The sequence below is a fragment of the Rhinolophus sinicus genome, chromosome 4 (genome assembly GCF_057876585.1).
Source record: "Rhinolophus sinicus isolate RSI-liver-muscle chromosome 4, RSI-T2T, whole genome shotgun sequence".
NCBI classification, from domain to species: domain Eukaryota; kingdom Metazoa; phylum Chordata; class Mammalia; order Chiroptera; family Rhinolophidae; genus Rhinolophus; species Rhinolophus sinicus.
Window position 1 is genome coordinate 57,857,853 of NC_142504.1, and position 19,775 is coordinate 57,877,627.

The following is a 19,775-nucleotide window of genomic DNA, read 5'->3' on the forward strand; positions in this document are numbered from 1 at the left end:
TGAGATATAATATTACATTAGTTTCATGTGTACAACATAGTAATTAGACATTTATATAACTTATCAACTGATCACCCTGATAAGTCTGACCCACCTGACACCATACATTATTATTACAATATTATTGACTATATTATTGAATGGACTCCTAATCTGTCCCTAGGATATCTGTGGCACCTTTCCTGAGGTTGTACTTTATGTTGTCTGTCCCTAGGATATCTGTGGCACCTTTCCTGTATGTTGTACTTTACATCCACATGACTGTGTTTTTAACTGGCAATTTGTACATCATAATCCCTTCCCCCTTTTCATCCTTCCCTCAAATCCCCCTCCTATCTGGCAACCATCCGTTTCTTCTATATGAGTCTGTTTCTGTTTTGTTTGTTATTTATTTTGTTCTTTAAATTCCACATATAAGTGAGATCATGTGGTATTTTTCTTTCTCTGTCTGACTTATTTCACTTAGCATAATAATCTCTAGGTTCATTCATGTTGTCACAAATGGCAAGATTTCATTCTTTTTATGGCTGAAGTAGTATTCCATTGAATAAATATACCACATCTTTATCTATTCATCTATCACTGGACATTTAGGTTGCTTTCATATCTTGGCTATTGGAAGCAATATTGCAGTGAACATAAGGATGCATATATCTTTGCAAATTATGAATTGGATTTCTTTGTATGAATACCCAGAAGTGGAATTGCTGAGTCATAAGGTAGATCTGTTCAGATCCTTTGGCCATTTTTTATATCAGATTGTTATTTTGGTGTTAAGTTATATGAATTCCTTATATATTTTGGATATTAACCCCATATCAATGTATCATTGCCAAACATCTTTTCCCAGTCTGTAGGTTGTCTTTTCATTTTGTTGATGGTTTCCATTGCTCTGCAAAAACTCTTTAGTTGGATGTAGTCCCATTGCTTTATTGTTCTTCTTTTGTTTCCATTGCCTAAGAAGACACATCAAAAACAAAAATTATTAAGAGCAATGTGAAAGAGTATACTGCCTGTTTTCTTGTAGGAGTTTTACCGTGTTTCCCCGAAAATAAGACCTAGGCGGACCATCAGCTCTAATGCATCTTTTGGAGCAAGAATTAATATAAGGTTTGGTATTATATTGTATTGTATTGTACTGTACTGTACTATACTATACTATACTATACTATACTATATTATATATTATAATATATCATATTATATTTATTATATTATACCTGGTCTTATTTAAGACAGGTTCTTATATTAATTTTTGCTCCAAAAGACGCATTAGAGCTGATGGTCTAGGTAAGTCTTATTTTCGGGGAAACATGTTATGGTGTTGAGTTTAAGTCTTTAATCCATTTTGAGTGTATTCTTCTTTATGGTGTAAAAAAGTGATCCAGTTTCATTCTTTTGCATTTGTGTATCCAGTTTTCTCACCACCATTTATTGAAGACACTGTCTTTACCCTATTGAATATCCTTCCCTCCTTTGTCATAGATTAATTAACCATATAGACATGGGATTATTTCTGGATTCTATTCTGTTCCATTGATCTATGTGTCTTTTTTATGCCAATACCATGCTGTTTTGATTACTATAGCCTTGTAGTATAGTTTGATATCAGGTAGCGTGGTACCTCCAAATTTGTTCTTCTTTCTGAAGATTGCTTTGGCTGTTCAGGGTCATTTATGGTTCCATATAAATTTTGGGATTACTTTTTTCTACTAATATGAAAAATGCCATTGGTATTTTGATAGGGATTGAACTGAATCTGTAGATTGCTCTGGGTACTATGTACATTTTAGCAATGTTATTTTTTACTATCCGTGAGCACTGAGTATGTTTCCATTTGTTTGTCTCTTCTTCAATTTCTTTCTTTAATGTCTTATACTTTTCCAAGTACACGTCTTTTACCTCCTTTGATAAATTTATTCTAGGTTTTTTAATTTTTTTGGATGCAATTGTAAGGGAATTGTTTTCTTAATTTCTCTTTCTTATAGTTTATTATAGTATAAAAATGCTACCAATTTCTGAATATTAATTGTATGTCTTGCTAGTTTACTGAATTAACTTATCAGCTCTACTAGATTTTTTGTGGATTGTTTAGCATTCGCTATATATAGTATTATGTCATCTGCAAATAATGAGAGTTTTACTTCTTTCCACTTTTGATGCTTTTTATTTCTTTTTGTTGTCTGATTGCTGTGGCTAGGACTTCTAATACTATGTTGAATAAAAGTGGTGAAAGTGGGCATCCTTGTCTTCTTCCAGACCTTAAGGAAAACACTTTTAGCTTTTCACTATTGAGTATGATATTAGCTGTGGGTTGGTCTTATATGGTCTTTTTATGTTCAGCTATGTTCCCTCCATTCCCACTTTGCTGAGAATTTTTGTCATAAATGGATGTTAGATTTTGTCAAATGCTTTTTGAATCTATTAATATGATCATGATATTTATCTAGTGTATTAACATTAATTGATTTGCACATATTGAATCATCCATGCATCCCAGGAATAAATCCCACTTCATCATTATGTATGATCTTTTTAATATATTGCTGAATTTGTTTTGCTAATATTTTGTTGAGGATTTTAACATCTATGTTTGCGAGGCATGTGGGCCTATAATTTTCTTTTGTTTTCCTTCTCTTTTTTTTTTTTTTTTTTTTTTTGGTAATGTCTTCATGTGGTTTTGGAATCAGGGTAATGGTGGCTTCATTAAATGAGCTTGGGAGCTTTCTGTCCTCTTCAATTTTATAGAATAGTTTGAGAAGTTTTGGTGTTAATTCTTTGAATGTTTGGAAAAATTCACCTGTGACACGATCTGATCCAGGACTTTTGTTTGTTGGAATTGTTTGGGTTACCCATTCAATATTTTAGTGGTTATTGGTCTGTTCAGATTTTCTATTTTTTCTTGCTTCAGTCTTAGAAGATTATTTCTAGGAATTTATCCATTTCTTCAAGATTGTGCAATTGTTGGCATATAATTGTTTTCAGTATTTTCTTGTAATCCTTTGTATTTATGTGGTGTCAACTGTCACTTCTCTTTCATTTCTGATTTTATTTGGGCCCTCTTTTTTTTCATGAGTCTGGTTAAAGATTTGTCAATTTCTTTATGTTCTTAAAGAGCGAGCTTTTGGTTTCATTGATCTTTTGCGTTGTTTATTTAGACTATTTAATTTATTTCTGCTCTGATCTTTGTTATTTCCTTCGTTCTACTTTCTTGGGACTTTTTTCTTCATTTTTTTCTAGTTCCTTTAGGTGTAAGGTTGGTATTTCTTGGAGATTTTTCTTGTTTCTTGCAGTAGGCCTAAGAATTTCCTTCTTAGAAGTGTTTTGGCTATGTCCCATAGATTTTGGGTCAATATTTTATTTTATTTATTTATTTTTTTGTCTCAAGGCATTTTTTTTTTTTTTTAATTTTCTCCTTCATTGAAGTGTTAACCCAATTGTTTAGTATCATGTTATTTAACCTCCAGGTGTTTCTGTGTTTTTCAGTTTTCTTTTGTAATTTCTAGTTTCATGCCATTCTTGAGACATTGCTGTGATCAGAGAAATTGCTTGATATGATTTCAATCCTCATAAATTCATTGAGACTTGTTTTCTGGCCTAATACGTGGTGTGTCCTTGAAAATGTTCCATTTGTACTTGAAAAGAATGTATATTTCTTTCTTTAGGGTGAAATATTCTAAAAATATCAATTAAATCCCTCTGGTCTAATGTGTCATTTAAGGCTACTGTTTCCTGTTGATTTTGTCTTGATGATCTATCCCTTGATGTCAATGGGGGTATTAAAGTTGCCTATTATGGACTTCCGGAAAAATGGCGGCGTGAGGTGAGCCTCTGTAAAGCTCCCCTGGAATTTACAAAGAATCGAACAACAAAAACTCCACAAAGGACTCCCTGCACAGCAGACAGGCAAGACGAAGAGGCTCACTACCGACTGAAATCACCTACAGGTGGGAGATTCGCGCGAGTGGAGGGAGGAGGAAAGGGAGAAGTGCGCTGAGACGGAGCCCCGCGGGCGCAGGACGCAGACCTAGCTCAGTGCTCCGAGCTCGCTGCTTCCCGGAACTACCGCAGCTGCGAGTGAGGGAAGAACTCGGACTGCGAGGGCTCCGCCTGGTCTTCCACAGGGCTGAGAGGACAGCATATACCACGGCTGAACCCAACGCTCACGGCAGAGACCTCGGAGAAAAGACTGAGGGAAAAAGGCTGAAAACGGTGGTTTAAGCCCGCACTGCCGAGCAGAGAACGGAGCCTTAGGCACTGAGACTAGCCGCCCCCTCCCACCCCTCCCAGAGCTCGCCCCGCCCGACCTGCCGGTGCTAGAAGCGGAACAGTAGCAGTGTCAGATCAAAACAACACAAATTTGCAGTTTTGAGAACTGTGGGCCGCAGACACAAATTCACAGCCCAACTAGTTCCGGCAAAGGGGAGGGAGCTGTGGAAGCAGGACTGGCTGTGGTGCTGGTTGCCACCATTGCTCTGGGCCACCTCTCACAACTTACCCCGCCCCTGACCCCACCTATCTGGGCGGATCCCTGCAGGAGTAAACAACTGCTGAAACATACGGGCTCTGACTCAGGAGCTGGAAAAGCTTTGGAACATCAAAAGCTCTCCGCATACCCACTGGGACACTGCGCCCTGTGACCTAGACGAACTATTAACAGAGGAGAAGCCCGTCTCCCAGGGAATCCCCCCATTGTGTGAGAAGTTGGAATAGTGCAGAGAAAACATAGCACTACCGTGTGGGAGAAGAAAAATAAGTTGCAGTTGGAGAAATACTAAGACATTCTACCAACAAGTACTGGAAAACAAAAGAAAGACCTCTTCCTATCAACCTGTTACAGAAGTCACTCCTGTAGATGTCTAGGAAGAGAAATAGTAAACCAGTAATCGCCATGAATAACCAAGGCAACAAGATAGCTCAGAAAGAAAGTGAAAAATCTCCAGAGAAGGCACTTAAAGATACAGAAATATGTGACTTAAGTGACAGAGAATTCAAGATTACGGTTCTGAAAAAACTCAACGAGATACAAGAAAACACAGATAGGCAGTTAAATGAACTCAGAAACTCAATTAAAGAACAGCATGAGCATTTTACGAAAGAGATTGAAATTAAAAAAAAAAAACAAATAGAATTTCTGGAGATTAAGAACTCAATAGAAGAAATTAAGAATGAAATAACCAGCTTAGGTAGTAGAGTTGACCAGATGGAGCAAAGAATCAGTGACATCGAAGATAGAAACCTGGAAATGACACAAATAGAAGAAGAAAGAGACTTGAGACTTAAAAGAAATGAAAGAACTCTACAAGAACTTTCTGACTCTATCAGAAAGAGCAATATAAGAATAATGGGCATACCAGAAGGAGAAGAAAGAGAGAAGGGAACAGAGAATATACTCAAACAAATTGTCGATGAGAACTTCCCAAATTTGTGGACAGAACTGGACCCTCGAATCCAAGAAGCAAATAGAACACCTAGTTACCTCAATCCCAACAGACCTTCTCCAAGGCACATTGTATTGAAGCTGTCTAAAATCAACGACAAAGAAAGAATCCTCAAGGCAGCCAGGGAAAAGAAGACGGTAACTTACAAAGGAAAGCCCATTAGATTATCATCAAATTTTTCAGCAGAAACTCTACAAGCCAGGAGGGAGTGGAACCAAATATTCAAACTATTGAAAGAGAGAAACCATGAGCCAAGAATAATATATCCAGCAAAGATATCCTTTAGATATGAAGGAGGAGTAAAGACCTTTCCAGACATACAGAAGCTGAGGGAATTTTCTAATACACGACCTGCACTACAAGAAATACTAAAAGAGGCTTATTCGCCCGCCATCAACAGGGACAATTTGTGGCAACCAAAACAAAAAGGGGGAGAGTAAAGGCCTGAACCGGAATATGGGAATGGAGAAAGTAAGCGTGCTGAAGAAAATGGAATACTCTAAATATCAAACTTTCTTTTACATAAACTTAAGGGTAACCACTCAAAATAAATCCAGAATTGAAATATATACTGAAATAAAAGAAGAAACAGAGGTAAACATCATAGAATACCACCACACAGAAATAATAGACAACAACAAAAAGGCAAAGAAACAATGGAGACACAGCCTTACCAGAAAAATAAAGATAGAAGGACAGGAAATCCTCACATATCAATAATCACCCTAAATGTAAATGGACTGAACTCACCAATAAAAAGGCACAGAGTAGCAGATTGGATCAAAAAACTAAATCCAACCATATGCTGTCTCCAAGAGACACATCTCAGCTACAAGGACAAGCATAGACTCAAAGTGAAAGGGTGGAAATTGACACTCCAAGCAAATGGTACCCAGAGAAAATCAGGTGTAGCCATAATGATATCAGATGAAACAGACTTCAAGGTGAAAAAGATAACAAGAGACAAAGATGGACATTTCATAATGGTGAAGGGGACTGTACAACAAGAAGACATAACAGTCATCAATATTTATGCCCCCAATCAGGGAGCACAGAAATACATCAAGCAACTACTAACAGAACTAAAGGGAGAAATTGACCAAAACATAATTATACTAGGGGACTTAAATACATCATTGACAGCTATGGATAGATCATCCAAACAGAAAATAAATAACGAAATAGTAGCCCTAAATGACACATTAGATGAAATGGACATAATTGACATTTATAGAGCACTTCATCCTAAAACATCAGACTATACATTCTTTTCTAGTGTACACGGAACATTCTCAAGGATAGAGCATATATTGGGACATAAAATCAGTCTCAACAAATTTAAGAAGATTGAAATCATACCATGCATATTCTCTGATCACAAGGCTTTGAAATTGGATATCAACTGTAAAAAGAAAGCGGGAAAAAACACAAATACATGGAGATTAAACAACATACTTTGAAAGAAGGACTGGGTCAAAGAAGAAATTAGAGGAGAGATCAAAAGATACATAGAAACAAATGACAATGAAAATACATCCTACCAAAATTTTGGGATACAGTGAAAGCAGTTTTAAGAGGGAAATTTATCTCATTACAGGCCTATCTCTAGAAACAAGAAAACTCCCAAATAAATAACCTCATGTTACACCTTAAAGAACTAGAAAAGAAGAACAAGTAAAACCCAAGGTCAGCAGAAGAAAGGAAATAACAAAAATTAGAGCAGAACTAAATGAAATAGAGAACAAAAAGACAATAGAAAAAATTAATGTGACAAAGAGCTGGTTCTTTGAGAAGATTAACAAAACTGACAAACCCTTGGCTAGACTTACTAAGATAAAAAGAGAGAAGACACTGGTTAACAAAATCAGAAACGTAAAAGGGGAAGTTATCACGGACACCACAGAAATACAAAGGATCATCCAAGAATACTATGAAGGACTATATGCCACCAAATTCAACAACCTAGAAGAAATGGACACGTTCTTAGAAACATACAGCCTTCCAAGGCTAAACCATGAAGAACTGGAAAATCTAAACAGACCGATCACCAGTAACGAAATTGAATCAGTCATCCAAAACCTTCCCAAAAGCAAAAGTCCGGGACCAGATGGCTTCACTAGTGAATTCTACCAAACCTTCAAAGAGGATCTAATACCATTCTTGCACAAACTCTTCCAAAAAATTGAAGAAGAGGCAGTACTCCCTAACTTATTTTATAAGGCCAACATTACCCTGTTACCAAAACCTGGTAAGGACAGCACAAAAAAAGAAAACTACAGACCAATATCTCTGATGAATACAGATGCAAAAATCCGAAATAAAATTCTAGCAAATCGAATACAACAATGCATTAAAAAGATTATTCATCACAACCCAGTGGGGTTCATCCCCGGGACACAAGGATGGTTCAACATACACAAATCCATCAATGTGATACATCACATAAACAAAATAAAGGACAAAAATCATATGATTATATCAATTGATGCAGAAAAAGCATTTGACAAGATACAACATCCATTTATGATTAAAACAGTTAATAAAATGGGTATAGAAGGAAAATGCCTTAACATAATAAAGGCCATATATGACAAGCCCTCTGCTAATCTCATAATTAATGGAGAAAACCTGAAGCCCTTTGCTCTACGTTCAGGAACACGACAGGGATGTCCCCTATCACCTCTGCTTTTCAACATCGTGTTGGAAGTCCTTGCCAGAGCAATCAGGCAAGAGAAAGAAATAAAAGGCATCCAAATTGGGAATGAAGAAGTTAAATTATCACTCTTTGCAGATGACATGATGCTATGTATAGTAAACCCTAAAGACTCCACCAAAAAGCTATTAGAAACAATCAACGAATACAGTAAAGTTGCCGGCACAAAATCAACGCACAAAAGTCCAGTGCCTTCCTATATACTAACAATGAAATCTCAGAAAAAGAAATACAAAAACCAATTCCTTTTGCAATTGCAGCAAAAAGAATAAAATACCTAGGAATAAACTCAGCCAAGGATGTGAAAGACCTATATGCTGAAAACTATAAGACATTTTTGAAAGAAATTGAAGAAGACACAAAGAAATGGAAAGACATTCCGTGCTCATGGGTTGGAAGAATCAACATAGTTAAAATGGCCATATTACCCAAAGCAATATACAGGTTCAATGCAATCCCCATCAAAATCCCAATGGCATATTTTAAAGAAATAGGACGAAAAATCATCAGATTTGTTTGGAACCACAAAAGACCCCAAATAGCCAAAGAAATCTTAAGAAAAAAGAACTATAATGGAGGTATCACACTTCTTGACTTTGGCTTGTACTACAGGGCTACAATAATCAAAACAGCATGGTATTGGCAGAAAAACAGACACATAGACCAGTGGAATAGAATTGAGAACCCAGAAATAAAACCACATAAATATGGACAGATAATTTTTGACAAAGAAGCCGAAAACATACAGTGGAGCAAAGACAGCCTCTTCAATAAGTGGTGCAATAAGTGGTGCTGGGAGAATTGGATAGCCACGTGCAAAAGAATGAAACTGGACTGCTATTTGTCACCATGTACCAAAGTTAATTCAAAATGGATCAAAGACTTAAGCATAAGACCTGACACAATAAACTGCATAGAAGAAAACATAGGTACTAAACTTATGGACCTTGGGTTCAAAGAGCATTTTATGAACTTGACTCCAAAGGCAATGGAAGTAAAAGCTAAAATAAACGAATGGGACTATATGAAACTTAAAAGCTTCTGCACAGCAAAAGAAACCATTGACAAAATAAAGAGGCCACCAACTGAATGGGAGAAGATTTTTGCAAACAGTGCCTCCGATAAGGGGCTAGTATCCAGAATATACAAGGAACTCATGCAACTCAACAACAAAAAAACAAACAACCCAATTGAAAAATGGGCAGAGGACTTGAAGAGACATTTCTCCAAAGAGGACATACAAATGGCAAATAGACATATGAAAAAATGCTCAACATCACTAATCATCAGAGAAATGCAAATCAAAACCACAATGAGATATCACCTCACCCCAGTCAGAATGGCTATCATCAACAAGACAAATAGTAACAAATGTTGGAGAGGCTGTGGAGAAAAAGGAACCCTCATACACTGTTGGTGGGAATGCAGACTGGTGCAGCCGTTTGGAAGGCAGTGTGGAGGTTCCTCAAAGAATTACGAATAGAATTGCCATATGACCCAGTAATCCCTCTCCTGGGTATCTACCCAAAAAATCTGAAAACATTTAGAGATAAAGACACATGTGCTCCAGTGTTCATTGCAGCTTTGTTTACGGTGGCCAAGACATGGAAACAACCAAAATGTCCTTCGATAGATGAATGGATAAAGAAGTTGTGGTATATATACACAATGGAATACTATTCGGCAGTAAGAAAAGATGATATAGGAACATTTGTGACAACATGGATGGATCTTGAGAGAGTAATGCTGAGTGAAACAAGTCAGACAGAAAAAGCAGAGAACCATGTGATTTCACTGATATGTGGTATATAAACCAAAAACAACAAAAGAACAAGACAAACAAATGAGAAACAGAAATTCATAGACACAGACAATAGTTTAGTGGTTGCCAGAGGGTAAGGGGGGCGAGGGGTGGGGGGTGGAAGATGAGGGTAAGGGGGATCGAATATATGGTGATGGAAGGAGAACTGACTCTGGGTGATGAACACACAATGGGATTTATAGATGATGTAATACAGAATTGTACACCTGAAATCTATGTAATTTTACTAACAATTGTCATCCCAATAAATTTAATTTAAAAAAAAAATAGTTGCCTATTATGACTGTATTCCTGTTGATGTCTCCATTTATGTCAGTCAATATTTGCTTTATATATTTAGGTGGTCCTATAGTGTATGCATAGATGTTTACAAGGGTGTGTCCTCTTGTTGAATCGATCCTTGTATCATTATGAAGTGCCCTTAGTTTGCCTTTTGTTACAGCTTTTGTTTTACAGTCTGTTTTGTCTGATACAAGTATTGCTACTCCAGATTTTTGTTTATTTGTTTTCATTTGCATTAAATATATCTTTTACATCCCATTATTTTCAGTCTTTGTGTGTCTTTTGCTCTGAGGTGGGTCTCTTGTAGAGAGCATATGTATCGGTCTTGAGTACTTATTCATGCATCCACCCTTTGCCTTTTGATTGGAACATTTAATCATTTTACATTGAAAGTAATTGTTGATAGATATATAGTTATTGCCATTTTGTTATTCATATTTTTTATATTTTATTTTTTCTTCTTTTAGAAGTCTCTTTAACATTCCTTGTAATGCCTGTTTGGTGTTGATGAACTTCTTTAGCTTTTTCTTTTCTGGGAAGCTCTTTACCTGTCCTTCAATTCTAAATTATAGCTTTGTTGGGTAAAGTAATCTTGGTTGTAGGTCCCTGCTTTTTATCACTTTGAATATGTCCTGCCAATCTCTAAGTCTCTTTAACATTCCTTGTAATACCTGTTTGGTGTTGATGAACTTCTTTAGCTTTTTCTTTTCTGGGAAGCTCTTTACCTGTCCTTCAATTCTAAATTATAGCTTTGTTGGGTAAAGTAATCTTAGTTGTAGGTCCTTGCTTTTTATCACTTTGAATATGTCCTGCCAATCTCTTCTGGCCTGCAAAGTTTGAGTTGGGAAATCAGCTGACAGTCTCTGGGAGCTCCCTGATGGGTAACTAACTGCTTTCTTCTTGCTGCTCTTAAGTTTCTCTTTGTTTTTATCCTTTGGCATTTTAATTATGATGTATCTTGGTGTGGGCCTCTTTGGGTTAATCTTATTTGGGACTCTCTGTGATTCCTAGAGTTGTACATCTATTTTTGTCATCAGGTTAGGGAAGTTGTTTTTGTTATTATTTCTCCAAGTAGGTTTTCAATTTCTCCAAGTAGAGAGTAGGTATTACTCTCTCTCTCTCTTCTGCTTATGGTATCCCTATGATATGAATGTTGGTATTCTTGATGTTGTCCTAGAGGTCCCTTAATCTATTCTCATTTTTAATAATTTTTTCCTTCTTTGGATTGGGTATTTTATGCTACCTTGTTTTCCAAATCGCTGATTCAATCCTCTGCTTTTCTGATCTACTGTTGATTCCATCTAATGTATCCTTCATTTCAGTTATTGAATTCTTCGTTTCTGACTAGTTCCTTTTTAGGTTTTCTATCTCCATTTTTATGTTTCCTGTTTGTTGAAATATTCACTGAGATCACTGAGCATCCTTATGACCAGTGTTTGGAACTATGCTTATCTCCATTTCATTTAATTATTTTTCTGGAGTTCTGTTCTTTTCTTTTATTTGGGACATGTTTCTTTGTCTACTTATTTGGCTGAGTCCCTTTGTTTGTTTCTATGTATTAGGTAAATCTGCTATGTATCCTACTCTTGGTATTGGTCTTATGTAGTAGGTGTCCTTTGTGGCCAAGTGGCACAGTCTCCCTGTTCACCTGATAGGGTGCTTCCTGTTTGTCCCTTTTGTAGTTCCTGTTCTAGTTCAGCCTTGATTACTGTTTTGATGTCAGTGGGGATGATTGACCTTCAGGATGCCTGGCTATGAGGAATGTCCATGACTACAGTGAATGAGCTGTTGTGAAGGTTGCTACCCCACGAAACTGGATTTGCTTTAGCAGGGCTCTAGTGCCTGCAGAGTCTGCCTTTTGGTATGTCATTTGTGAAGCTGGTTGGGTGGTCCTCTGTTGTGGTCTGAAACCAGCCACCCAGTATGTCATTTTGTGGGCCTTTTGGGAGGGGCTCTGGTGCAGGTCAAGGTCAGCCACTACTTGTGTCCGGCCTGGGTCCACCTGATAGCTACAAAGTGATCTGAAGATGGTTGCCATGCCCCTAGACTTGAATGTACCTGGGAGAGGCTAAACTAAGAACTGAGGCCAGCTGCCACTAGTTCTGGGTTTAAGGCCACTTAGCAAGAGATTTAGGGCACACTGAGGCTGGATGCTGCTTGCTTGGAGTTTGTGAACTTTTGAGAAATTTTAGGAAAGTTCACAGCTCGAGCTCAGACAGGCAGTTTGTGTGGAAAAATTCCTGGAAGAGGTTCATGTCAGATGTGTAAAATGGGTGGGGCAGGGTCTCAAAGAATCACCAGGGTGGGGCAAAGGGTGTTAGCCAGTTTAATGGAGAGCTCTAATGTGGTACCACTTGCCTCTGCATATTGGGTGGGAGGAGGGCTCAACAAAGGAACAATGGAGTCTTCCAGCACTTCTGTCTCCAGATTGAGTTTCCCCAAACCCTGCCCCTCCAGCCCTCACCCTCTCCTTATGTCCCTGGTGCTTTTTGAGCTGCTTTCCCAGTACTGGAGCTCAAAGCAAATGAGTTTGAGTGAATTATCTGTGTGGGGGCCCTTTAAGAGGAACGCCTAAGTCTCCAGTAGCCCTCCATCTCACCTGTAATCCTTGCTGGTTTTCATAGCCAGATATTTTGGGGATTTTTTTCCTCAGCACTGGAGCCCTGGTCTGGGGAGCCTGGTGTGGGGCTGGGACCCCTCACTCCTCAGGGGACCTACACAACTAAAGTATCCCTACCATTTCTTAATTGTCACACCATGGGTATGCAGCCTACCAATTCCATGCCTCTGCCCCTCCTAGCAGTCTTTGTATGAGTTTGTCTTTATATCCTTGGTTATAGGAGTTATATTCAGTCAGTTTTCAGATGGTTCTCAATGATGGTTGTTCTGTGATTTAGTTGTAGTTTTGATATCGTCATGGAAGGAGGCAAGCACAGTGTTTGCCTACTCCACCATATTGACTAAAAAGCTGTTTGCTCTTATTTATAACTCACCTTTTTGAAAACATATTCCTAATTATGAATTGCTGTATGTCAATATCAAAGTTATAAGAAATTTTTGGTTTATAGAGCAGTGTAACAGGTATGAAGTTTTTAAATCTAGGTTATGTTTAAGATTTAGGCTAGGGAGAAAGAAGCAGCATCTTGACTAGATGTATCACACAGATACTCTTTCGAATGTACTTCATTCAAGAAATTATGAAGACTAAGAAAACGCTATCAATTTTTTTTGATATTGACGTGTTTTATAGGTATTGTAGTTTCCTTCACAGTTATCGTGATGCCTTCACATTCTTGCCATTTACAGATAGTTATATGGTATTTAATGTAGATGTATATGTTTGTATAAGTATATGTATGTTTATATACACACAGATATTAGAAGCCTAAAATTTTTTTAATATCCTGTAGTCTAGATAGACTGCTGTTTCTAATAAAATGTTTTATTATACTAATAAAACTGAATTTAATAAACAAGAAAAAAATGGAGACATTTTCATGAAAGTTTACATTCAGGTACCTGAGTTTTCATCTGTGCTATTAGTCATCTTGCACAACCATGTGGTAAGGCAAGGTTGCATTGTCTGATCACCCAGCCATATCTCTTCACTCCCTGTCATGTTTGTGCATGTCCTTCCCTTTATCTTCAGCTGTCAGTCCCTTACTTCTCAGTTTTCACAGTGTTTGTGATTCTCCACAGCTGGCCCATTGGAAGAAGAGCGGTTTGGCTTCCCCGCATTCAGTGGCATTTCTCGACTGACCTGGTTGGTTTCTCTCTTTGGAGAGCTTTCTGTTGTGTCCGCCACTTTGGAAGAGCGAAAGGAAGATCAGTATATGAAAATGACTGTGTGCTTGGAGACAGAGAACAAACGGTAAGTTGTGAGAAACTGTGAGGAGAAGGAAACTTAATGACATTCTCCTGTGTTCAATAGGGTGAATCTAGAGAGAGCCCCAAAGGCCTATACCCCCCAACTCCAGAAGGGCTGTCTGCTTCTACAGACAGCATAGGTACTGAGCTTTCACTTACGTTGCCTTATCCTCACTGCAGCCCTGTAAGATAAGTAAGACAAACACAGTCCCCTTTGCTAGTAAGTAAATAGAGGCTTACAGAATTTGAGCAGGTTGCCTAAGCCATACAGGTGAGCAATATTAGATCTAGTAGCCTCCGTGGCCTGAATCTTTTCTAACATTTTATTATGAAAATTTCAGACATATGGTGAAGATGAAAGAATTTTGCAGTGAACTCCCATACAACTACCACCTAGATCCTGTCATTAACATTTTACCGTTTCCTCATCACATGTCCAAATAGTCTTCCCTTGGTGTGACTAAAATTTAAGGTTCTATTTATCAGATTTATCATCACATCATACTGTTCCTAAAATGTTCTGATTCTTTATTTCTCATACCAAGTCTTTTTCAACAGAAAAGTATATTTACAGATTTCTTTGAAAAGCATTTCAGCTCTGTAAAATAAAACAGCAAGGGTTTTAGAATGTCTCTATATGTGTTTTCCAGGTAGGTGGGTCTTTTGTTAGTAAAATAAACAGATCATTGGGTATTTACAAAATGAGAAAAGTATTTGAGTCCGTGAATTAAGCCTGATCAATGTGCATTTTCAGGTGTATCCTCTTTACAAGGGAAAGGCAGAGGTCACAAATGAAGGTAAAACATGCAGAGCTTGGAAATGCTGCATGTGGAGTCAGAGCAGTGGTGGCCCCTGGCTCTGATTCTAATCATGTAGAATCGTAGCCATGGTTATATCTGTCCACAGACAGGTGCTATCCCCTGTGTTGAGAACTAAAGGTATTTCAAGATGCTGCAGGAGTGCAGGGAAGGGGAACCTGGAGAGGTCAGATCACACTTCATAGAGGAGGAGGTGCTGTGCTCAGTTTTGAAATTTGAGTAGGTGTCAGGAAACAAGATGTGAAGGAAGCAAGGGTTGACTCTCATTATTACAAAGAGGAGGCAAGTATCAGTTGAGGGGTTAGGACAGATGACAAATACCTTATCATAACTTCTTAAATTCATAGAATACTTTCAACCCCACAAATTGCAATTTTAATCTCACACCATCATTGCAACATAGGTAAAGTTGTGTAGTTATTATTATTTATTTTTACAGATTAGGAAATTGAGGTGCAAGAAACATCTTGACATTTTTGCATTCCGTCGAAGTCTAACACTCTATATTATATGGAAGGACATGAGAAATTTTCTTAGGTGAATCAAAATATTTGGAATATCTCAAATTTATTTTTATCTGGTGTTACTAAGCAGCATTAATATTAATCTTTGTCATCACATTTGGGAATGTTTGTAAAGACTGTACCATGAGCTTTTAAAACCAGCCATAGGTTGAAACTAATATAATGTTAATTGTCAACACTACCTCAATCAAACAAAACAAGACAAACAAACAAAAAATCCTAGCCATGGGAATTAATTTTTTATAAGTTAGACCACCTTTTTGATAGAGTTCATAATTATCATTTACTTTTTAAAAATTTGAGTCATAACCAAAATATTTTAGTTAATAGATTGAGTACCTTAGTTTTACTAGTTTACTAATTTAATTCCTTTTTACTAGATCCTTTGCCTGCCCTGAATATGAACTTTTGATTTACAGGTTAGTGTTGATTCATATACATGGATCATTTTAATGACTTACAGAATAGGAAACTTGCTGAACTGCAGTTCTTTAAAGCAGATTGGTTCCTGCTTGGTTTACATGCCCCATGGTTTAGTATGCGATGTGACAAAGTAAAGCCATCTTATCCTGTGAATGCAGCTCTGCCTTATGACTTTGCTTGAGAAGAATGCTTTAGGATATGTGAGCCTCTTTTCTCTCTCCCCCAAAGGTTATCTCAGTCTGCAGGCCAGAAGTTTTTCCAGCTATAAGTAGATGTCTTTCCATTGCTTTTTACTACACATTAGGATCCTCTGCCAGTTGTTTCCAGACACAATTCTTAAGTTACAGCTACCTCCAAACAACAGTGGAATGGAGCAGAACCCAGCAAGGGATGGGGAGGAGGGGAGACATGATCTTGAAAGGTCACAATAAAAGGACTAGCAAGACAGGCGTCATTACTTGAAACTCTGTTGTATAAGTGATAGTATTAGCTAATGTTTATTGAGGGCTTACTATGTGTCTGGTACAGGCCTAGACCTTTTTACAGGGATTTTTTAAATCTTTATACTAACTCCCTGAAGTGGGCATTATTATCACCAAGGAATCCGACTCAGAGAAGTTAAAAAACTCATCAAGGGCATAGGGCTGGCTTTACTTTGTCACTGTGGGGCAAAAATGATTGTGTGAAAATCGCACTTAATCACACTCAGGCAGCCTGTCTCCAGTCCCCAAATTATCACAACTCGCCAAAAATGCACAGGAATGGCATGAGAAAGGAATAGCATGTAAAACAGCCTTGTCTGTACCTTATCATAGTCCTCACCTGTCAGTGAGGTAGTCATCATTTTCCTCAGATCCCAGAGTAATCTAGGAAACCCTAGTGCACCTTACTCTCAAGCCCACGTTCTTTGCATTTTACCAACAGTTTTCAAACTACGTAAAAATAAGCATTAGAACACTTTTTCAACCCAAATCTTATATGGACAGCCAGTATATAGATGAGATACAAGTTTCAACTCCTGTTGAAGCCAGTTGGTAGGAGTGGTGCCAAAGCCATGCGTGCCCCTGCCCCCTTTGTCCTTCAGGAGTGAAGAGCACTGTTAGAAAATCACCACCTCCACCGTTCTTGCAGATACATGCTGATACTAGGGATGTGGATGTGGTTGAATACCTCCCTGTAGAAGGTGAGAACTAAGAAGCATTTTTGCAGGTAGTTAGTGCCCAGGTTGATGAATACAAATATTTGCAAGTGAAGGTTTTCACAGAGAGGAGGAACAGAAGAGCTGTCTATGAATTCAAGCTTGTGTTTTTGCCTGGGATGTTGGGAGTTAAGTGCTATCTGTGCCACGAGCACAGTCCTCAGCTCTACTCCATCCAGTTGGCAGTAAAGTGCCAACAGCTGATGTTATCACTTTAATATGTGATTAGTAAACAGTGACTTTCAAAGCTTTTAGCATATAGGACCACACAATGAGGAAGTTAGTCTCACTATCTTTCCTGATGTCTCCCTGCATGTATGGATATTGGAATGACTCACCCTTTATATACTTCAGATCTTTTCCTCTTAAACATTCACTCCACACTTAGTGTAGATCTTAGTAGCTAGGTTAGCCAAAGGAGAGGGCTCCTTTCCCCAGGTTGGAGGCAGCCCTGAGCTTCCTAAAACACCTAAAACAATCTTAAGTGACTTGCTTGGGCCCTTTTCCTGCACCCCTACATCTAAATCTTAAGCCTTATTATGGCCCATCACTCTAGAGGCAGAGAGCAACCATGCAAGCAAACAAACAAACAAATGGTAGTTTCCCTTCATTCCTTAGCAACACTGGTCTAAACTACCCCTGGCCTGACCTACTGTAGCCCAGTGGGAGAGGAGAGAGGAAATCTGAGGCATGGTGGCAGGAAACAAGAGAAGGTCAGAGACTTTGATGCATGCTCAGGATTATACGCTTCCCCTGTTCGCACTCAAAACTCCCATCACTTAGCAAAACAGTCCAACAAAATTGCCTTGTCCTTGACTCGTCCTTGTAGGAAAGGAAAAGTAAGGGGGAAGCAAAGAGAAGTAGCCAGAGGCCAACACCAAATCATCTCATTCCTGAGACTTTGTGCTAAGAAGAAGGGGAGTACACTGTATATGTGTGTGAAGATGTTGAATACAGTATATTCATGTTTACAATTGAAAAAGAGGTTAAATGGCAACAATAAAATATTAAATTAATCAATTGTACAGTATATGCAGACAAATAAAAATATTTAAAAATAAGTAAAAGTAGCATAATCAAAATTGTTTATACTTTATGACTTACATGCCACATACATATAGACCAATATATGAAAGGATTATCTCAAACTTAAGATACTTTTATTTAGTGAAAGAATTATAGAGGCTTGTTTGTTTGTTTTTTCCACTTAAAAGATCCTTAATGCTGTATTGTTTTTAGAATATATAAAAGAAAGCAGATTTTATAGTTTTCATCTCATATTATTCAGTGAAACTTCTTACTGAATACACAGCTCTTACTATAAATACAAAACACAAACTGAGAGAAAGGAGAGACTTTAGAGAAGTGGAGTCTATCCTGTTTGGATTTTAGATTTTTGTGAGTGCTTGAAATGGAAAAAAGGTGCTTTATGAATCAGCAGGAAGAGTCTAGTGTTTTCTTGCATGTGCTGGAGGTCATAGAGTTCTTTGAGAATGTGATGAAATAACTCTAAGAACTTTTTCCCATAAAAATGCACATACACATGGAAATAGTTTGCACACAATTTCAGATGGTTCCTGGATTTCCTGTAGCCCACATCTGGGTCCCCTAGAGGGATCCATGAAATGCAGGTAAAAACTCCTGAATAGCAAATTAATGTTCACACAAAAATCATTGAATTAATTCATCCTGGCTGATGGCAAAATTAAGCAAAAGACTGTTGGGCAGTAAAGTTGGAAACAATCACCCATGACATTTGGGAGGCTGGTGGAGTTTAGGTTGCCACCTGAACCACCACAGTGAGTAGCAACTGCAGGGAAGATAGGTGCAAAATGAGGACCTGTTACCAGGTGATGCTGAGGTGGCAGCAAGCCTCCGTTTGTGCTCCTGTGTAATCTCTAACATTATCGGGGCGGGGGTTGGGGGGTTTGTTTGTTTGTTTTTGCAGTCCGTTGACGTGGATTGAAGAGAAAGGGCCTGGTCTAAAACGAAACAGACATTTAAGCTTCCATTTTAAATCTGGGTCCCTGGAGAATATGCCAAATGTAGGAGTGAATAAGAATATTTTCCTGAAAGACCAAAATATATTTGTCCAGAAACTCTTGGGTCAGGTCTCTGAAAAGGAACTGATTGCTGAGAAGAAACGAATCCTGCACTGCCTGTGGCTTGCGGAAGAAATTCAGAAATACTGCTGCTAAAAGAAAAGAAGAAAGCAACAAGGCACTTCCAGGATGGAACCATAGTTTGATTTTTATCAAGAGTTGACCTTTATCTCTATTCATGCAATTAAACATGTCTTCTGTAAACAGGATTTGCTTATTGTCACGAGTTGTGTTGGGAGTGATATTTGGGAGTAGAGGCGGATGTAGTGGGGAGGAAAGAACTCAGCTTGGTTAAGCTGAGCTAAATGCTTTGTATGCCTGATTTAATTTTCTCTTCCTTTATCCTCCAGCCCTATTAGGAGGGTTTTACCAGGCTTGTTTTCATTAGTGTATGGGAAAATCTTGTTTGAAATGACCCATGTAGTAAACAACAGAACGTCTTTAAGTCCCACGTGTGCACTGAACCACGACAAAATAGTGCCTTGAACCCTCTTCAGTGCTTTAAGGAATTTTCTTTTCCCTCACAAATTTTCACTGGATGATTGTACTAGGTACTGGGGATTCTAAAACTGAATGAAACATAGC

At 37.9% G+C, this 19,775-nt stretch overlaps 1 protein-coding gene across 1 annotated transcript in view; it reads left to right on the plus strand.

Annotated features, from left to right (window-relative positions):
- The window catches only part of BLVRA (biliverdin reductase A), an 85,843-nt gene extending 66,444 nt beyond the window's left edge, over positions 1–19,399 (plus strand). The window contains exons 7-8 of the mRNA XM_088797860.1: positions 13,958–14,129; positions 19,037–19,399. Of these exons, the coding sequence (XP_088653986.1) occupies positions 13,958–14,129; positions 19,037–19,286 (422 nt within the window). The 3' untranslated portion in view covers positions 19,287–19,399. The remainder of the gene's footprint in view (positions 1–13,957; positions 14,130–19,036) is intronic.
- Positions 19,400–19,775: the final 376 nt, after the last annotated feature.